Source organism: Bison bison, unplaced genomic scaffold (assembly GCF_000754665.1).
Source record: "Bison bison bison isolate TAMUID 2011002044 unplaced genomic scaffold, Bison_UMD1.0 scf7180017864248, whole genome shotgun sequence".
In the NCBI taxonomy this organism is placed as follows: domain Eukaryota; kingdom Metazoa; phylum Chordata; class Mammalia; order Artiodactyla; family Bovidae; genus Bison; species Bison bison.
The window spans coordinates 2,222,867-2,228,862 of NW_011494820.1; the positions used below are offsets into that span (position 1 = coordinate 2,222,867).

The 5,996-nt window shown below is 55.8% G+C and overlaps 1 protein-coding gene across 1 annotated transcript; it reads right to left on the reverse strand.

Annotated features, from left to right (window-relative positions):
- Positions 1-242: 242 nt before the first annotated feature.
- GDF15 (growth differentiation factor 15) lies at positions 243-2,719 on the reverse strand. The gene is made up of 2 exons (XM_010847283.1): positions 2,423-2,719; positions 243-1,382 (listed from the first exon to the last, which is right to left on the reverse strand). The coding sequence occupies exons 1-2, from the start codon at positions 2,703-2,705 to the stop codon at positions 739-741; spliced, it is 927 nt and encodes a 308-aa protein (XP_010845585.1). The 5' UTR covers positions 2,706-2,719; the 3' UTR covers positions 243-738.
- Between the last annotated feature and the right edge of the window lie 3,277 nt (positions 2,720-5,996).

Consider the following 5,996-nt stretch of genomic DNA (forward strand, 5'->3'; position numbering starts at 1 on the left):
CGTGTCTGACTCTTTGCCACCCCATGAAATGTACAGCCCACCAGGCTCTTCTGTCTTTGTCTGCAGGCAAGAATACTGGAGTGTTGGGAGTGTTGACAGAAAACAACAAAATTTTATAAAGCAATTGTCCTTCAATTAAAAGATAAATTTTAAAAAACAAAATCACACACACAAAGAGTACTGGAGTGGGTAGCTATTCCCTTCTCCAGAGGATCTTCCTGACCCAGGGATCGAACCCCGCCCCCCTCCTGAATTGCAAACAGATTCTTTACCGTCTGAGCCACCAAGGAAGCCCATTGACATCATGAGCATCATCCAGTTTCCCGGCATCCCCAGAGAACGTCCTGCCACCCATTCCCTGGCCTGTTTCAATCATCCCATATCAGATCCCCTGGGGGAACTGAGGCCAACGGGGCTGGGGGTGGGGCTCTTCCCAAGGTCATTGACTCCAGCCTGGACACCACAGAGGGCTGGTCAGACAGCCTCACGTTTATTGCCAGGGTTTTTCATAAACACACACCCTGTCAGACCACCCCTCCCCAGCCCTCTAGTCCCCAGGCAGACGACCCCAATAAATTAATAATAAATAGAAATATAAATACATAGGTTTGGGGGGGGAGGGAGCAGACAGCAACGGTTATGAATAGGGTATTTCAGGTTCCAGGAGCCCACTAGACAGGGAAGGACAACTAAAGTCTTCCCAGTGCGTCCATGCCATAAATGAAGGACCAGGGCCGCTCACACGCAGTGACAGTCCTTGGCCACGAGGTCGTCAAAAGGCGTGAGTGACACGCGGCCATCGCTGTCTTGGTGCATGAGCACCACCGGCTCGTAGCTGGCAGGCACGCAGCAGGGCGCCGGCGCAGCATCAGGGTTCAGCCCATGCAAGCGCGCCTGCATCTGCGCGTGCGTGTTAGCGGACCGGAAATGGCTCGGGCACGCGCCGATGCACATGCGCACGTCCAGCTCCCGCGGCGCCAGCACCCAGTCGGCCCAGCCCAGGTCCTCAAGCGACGCGCGCAGGCTCTGCAAATGACAGCAGCGCCCCTCCCGGAGCGGGCAGCCGTCCCGAGTGTGAGCATGCGCGTGACGGCGCCCCCTGGTGGCGCTTGGCCGCCAGTGCAGCTCAAGCTGGGGCGGTGCAGAAGGCAATGCCTCCTGCAACTGGTCCGGTCTTGGTAACAGTCGCAGGCGTATTGAGGGACCCCGGGAGCCTCCGAGTCTGAGCTGTCGCCCTAGTGGCCGCGTCACGTCCCACGAGCTCCACGCCTTCGGGGACAGCCGGAGAAGGGCCCGATGCAGGCGGGAGGCTGCAGGGAGCCCCTCAGTTAAGTTGACCCGGGGGATGCGCAGATGCAGGTGGCCGCCTGGCCCAAGTCGCACTATGGAAAAGAGGAAAGAAAGCTAGTCACTCACAGGCCCACTGTGTGCTGAGCGCGGGACGGTGGTGGTGGTGTTTGTGCCATTTCCTCCAACACCCCAAGCTGGATCCTACCTCAGGGCCTTTGCACAGGCTACTTTGTCTACCGGCCACATTCTTCCCCTGAATCTCAGCGTGGCTGGTAACATACCCCTCCAGCCTGACTGAAATTGGCATCGATCGATTTCATTTGGTTGTCTATCATTTGCCTCCCCCAAATGAGAATCACAGCAGCGACTTCTGTCTCCTTGGTCACCACTGTGCCTGGCACACAGTAGATGCTTAGTATCCGCGGGAATGAATGTATATCTGATCTTTAGAGAGTCTGCGATTCCAACACTGTCTCTGCCTCCTTTCTCCTGGAGTCCCACGGCACAAGTGGGATTAAGGTGGGATAAAAGCTCTAGCTTCTGACTTGACTCCTCCCAGTTCCTAACGCAGCCCAGATCTTGCGCCTGCTCCGCCTGCTGGAGGCTCGGTGGAGAGCGTGAATATACTCCACTCCCTCGCTAAGACACTAGTCACATGCACCTTTAGCAGAGTCTTGGCGCGCGATTGCATCAGATTCGGAACCAGCCCAGGGAGGTTTAGCGCATCTCAGTGCACCGCTCAGTCCTCCCCGCTTCCCTTCCTTCCGCGGGACACCTGGATCTTTGCCCCCCCGGGAAATCCCCCGTACAAACAGCCCTTTCCTTATATCCAAGGGCAGGGACCACACCCCCTCGCCCGACCTTGTCTCTGGGTTCTCCTGGGTTCTTTGAGTCTTCAGCGGAGGCGCTGGATTCTCTGGCCTTAGTTTCCCCATGCGACCCCTGGAGGTGTAACATCTCAGATTGGCTAAGCCTCGCCTGGTCCCGCTGCACATCCGGTCTTTTGCTCCCGCAAGGGGCAACTTTCTTGCCTGGTTCACGGATGGGGAAACTGAGGCTCGGCGGTAGGTCTAAGAACCACCAGTTAGATGATTGGAGATGCCCAGGGTGGGGTCTCCGAAATTTTACTCACGTTTTGGAGTGACTATCCTGACTTGAGGAGGGGGGATGAGGTCCGGGTTCGAGTCTTCCCAGGTCTGGTTCGCTCGAAGCCGTGTCAGCAGATCTTCGTAGCGTTTCCGCAACTCCCGGAATCTGGAGATGTCCGGGCTGGAGTGCACGTTTGAAGGTCCCTGGAAAGTCTGGAGGTGCTCCTGGGTCAGAGACAGGGCGCCTCCCGACCGCAGCCAGGAGAACATGAGCAGCATCAGCAACATCCGAGAGCGATGTGGTGCTGCCGGTCTCTGACCAGGCATGGCTATGTTAGTTAAGTTCTAAACTAGGACTGACCGGTCGCTGCTGGACCGGCCTTTATATTCCCTGGACTTTGTCCGCCCCCGCCTGCCTGGTCCCGCCTGCCGTGGGTGCAGAGTAAACACTCCAGGGACCAAAACTGGGCGGGGTCTTCCGCTGCTTTTCAGAAGGCGGTGTTTTTGATGTCGGGGCGGGGGTGGGGGGGATTGCTCCTAGGTATGCTGGGGAACCCCCCTCAAGAGCCCTCTGAGCCTCAGTATTCTCTACTGTGAAATGGGGTCATCATCCCACCTGGACTGGTGGGAAGAATAATTTTCTCAAAAAATATTTATTATTTACTATGTGCTAAACCCCATAGCAGGGATTTAAGAGGTGGTTTTCTTCTCTGATGAGATTCCCCCTCTCCTCTCTGCTAAAGTCAAAGGCTGAAGATAGTGAAAAGGAAAGAAAAAAGAGGAAAAAAGGGCCAGAAATAGCCAGAAAGTGCAAACTGGGGCAAATCATTCCTATCCATCACACCTCTATTCCTTCACCTGGAAAGTAAAGATTGAGACTTTCACTTGAGAGAAGGTCAAACAAGGTGTAAAGGACAGGGCCAGGCACAGAACAGGTGCTTGATAAACTGGGTGTTTTTGCAGTTACTCATCCTCAGCTGGGGAACTCCTATCCATTCCTCAAAACCCTACTCAAAAAGCCCCTCCTCCAGGAAGTCTTCTCTGACATTACTTTTCCAGGCTCAGCAGTGTGCTTCCAACCCCATTCCTTCCTCCAGCCCTGCCTTGACCACACAGTACTGGGAGTGCGTGTACTTGGCCCTGTCTGCTCCAGACTGGCAGCTTCTTGAAGGCTTGGACAGGGACAATGTATCTGGGCCCTGATCCTTTGGTTGGGCCTGAAAAGGAGATGGCAGGGAATTAGGGTGGTGAGGCTTGGTGAGGTGGTGAGGGCAGGGAGGGCTGCTGTCAAATCTAGCTGCTAGATAATGGAGGGGCAGCAGGTACTCCAGGAATACCCTTCCTCCTGGGGCACCCAGACCTTGTTCTACTGCTTGGGACTCCTGGCCCCAGGCATCCTTCCCTGTGCCTGCTCCCAGCTCCCTGGCCTCAGAGAGGGTGGGCAGCTGTTCAAAGCAGATCGTGGGGGTGTGTAAAGTGTGAAAAGGATATGTGCAGGGAAGGGGCTCAAGGACTTATTAGGGGTCACACAGAAAGGATCCCCGTGAAAGAATGGAGTCCAAGTCTCTCCCACCCCTGGCACACACCCACTTGCTGTGTGAGCCCAGCTATGCCTCCAGCACCCCCTGAGGCTCAGTCTCAGCCTTTATGCAGGGATTCAGAGGTTCCCCTGGCGATGCTCTGGGCTTAATAAACACACGAGTAAATGCGCTACCATCCCGACTGTGGCTGTTCGGGAGGCTGGGTCTTCTGCACCCACATCTTGGCACACAGAGTAAATCCTCAGTAAAGGGTGCAGGACTGAAGAGACAGGGATGCCCCACAGCCACCGCACCACACCCTCCTCCCGACCCCCACCCCCCCTGCAGAGGCCAAACCCTGGAGGCAAGGCAGAACGCTGAGTAATGCTTAACACGGCAGGGGCTATTCAGCCAGGATCATCATGCCCAGGCTTGACTAGGGGTGGGTGGGGCAGAGGGGGCGCTGTCTGGGATGGCATCACTGCAAGGTCAATATGGTGAGAAGCCAACATTTACTGGACTCCAGGCTGTGGGCACAGTTCACACGCACTCCCGTTAATGGATAAAGGAACTAAGCCCCGGGAGACTGGTGTGTGTCTAGGGCTGAAAGGTTGGACTCCACGATGGGCTTGGACTCATCAAGCCTTCAGCTGGGCCATCTGTTACCTGGCATTTCTAGGCTTGTGAGGGGTTTCTGAGATTCCTCCATTTGTTACTGGTTTTCCTCCCAGTTTAAAAGCCTCATGAAGACTTTGCCCTGATCCTTGATCCAACAGTCTGGACAGCTCTTGGCTTCAGAGAGGTGAGTCTGGGTCCACGTTCCTGTCCCTCTTCTCCCTGACTGTGACACCTGCAACAAAGGATTTCAACCTCAGTTTCCCCATCTGTAAAAGGTGTAAGAGCACAGCCGCGCCCTCGCAACATACACACAGGATCGTGTGTGAGTGGGAATTTTTGCACACACTGGGTATCAGTGTGTGTGTGTGTGTGTGTGCATGCTTAGTCACTCAGTCGTGTCCAACTCTTTACCCCGCCATGGACTGTAGCCTGCCAGGCTCCTCTGTCCATGGAATTTTCCAGCCAAGACTACTGGAGTGGGTTGCCATTTCCTCCTCCAGGGGCTCTTCCCTACCTAGGGATTGAACCCACGTCTCGCATTGCAGGCAGATTCTTTACTGCTGAGCCTTCAAGGAACGTAGGGGGTCAGGGTGGCCAGGATTCAAATCTCAGCACCTACCCCCACCCGCACCGCCTTGCTATGTGACCACAGGCAAGTTACTCAACCTCTCTGGGCATCAGAACCAAGGCAGGGGGTTGGTTGTAGGAGAGAGAACAATCGTTACAGAAACCCTTGTATAGTTTTTACCCAGGACATCCATAGCAGCTGCTATGGGTCACACAGGTCACACACCAAGACAGAAACCCGGTGATGTGGGCCCCCCTCTTCTCACTAATGACCCCAGGCTGAGGATGACCTTGGTGGATGCAAGCTTCTCAAAAAGACGTGCCAGAAAGCTGATATTTCAATGTTTTACTTGCTTTCTGGGGTGTCAAGTTTAGTGTCTCCTGGGGCCCAGCCCCCAGCAAAGTCCGGCAGAACCTTGCCCAGCCTGGGGTCCCAGACACGGGGCTTTCAGACAAGGCACTCAAGGGGTCTCCCTGGGGTCGGGGAGAGGCCACCCCAAGGCTGCAGGGGCTGGTCTCTCCTTTGGGGATAGGACACAGGGTCACCTCCAGGAGGCAGGGTTCTTCCTGGAGAGAGATTTAGGACAAGACTGAAACCTGAGATGTGGAGGGAGCCCTGGAAACATGCCGGGTACCCCCAAGACCCAGATGGATCTCCTGTGGCCTCCAGCCAGGCCCTGTGGGCAGAGAGCCCTATTCCCCACCAGCTTTCCCTGGGGCTTCCTCAAAGCGTGCAGGACCCAAAAGCCCCTGGCCCAGGTCCCACCCCTGTGAAGGGCTTGGGTGAGCCCCACCCAGAGAAGTGGGAGCCAGGGTTTGGGGGTGTTTGTCTCTTTCCTGTCCTGTCTCCCCTCTTTGAGCCCCATGTGTACTGCAGGGGCAGGCACTTCTGTGGATCTCTGGGCAGCTGAAG

What these genes read in the sequence shown, in the direction of transcription:
- GDF15 (XM_010847283.1), bottom strand. Translation starts at nt 2,705, where the DNA reads ATGCCTGGTCAGAGACCGGCAGCACCACATCGCTCTCGGATGTTGCTG. An exon ending in CAGGATAGTCACTCCAAAAC is followed by an intron (nt 1,383 to 2,422) that starts GTGAGTAAAATT and finishes TCTTTTCCATAG; the next exon opens with TGCGACTTGGGCCAGGCGGC.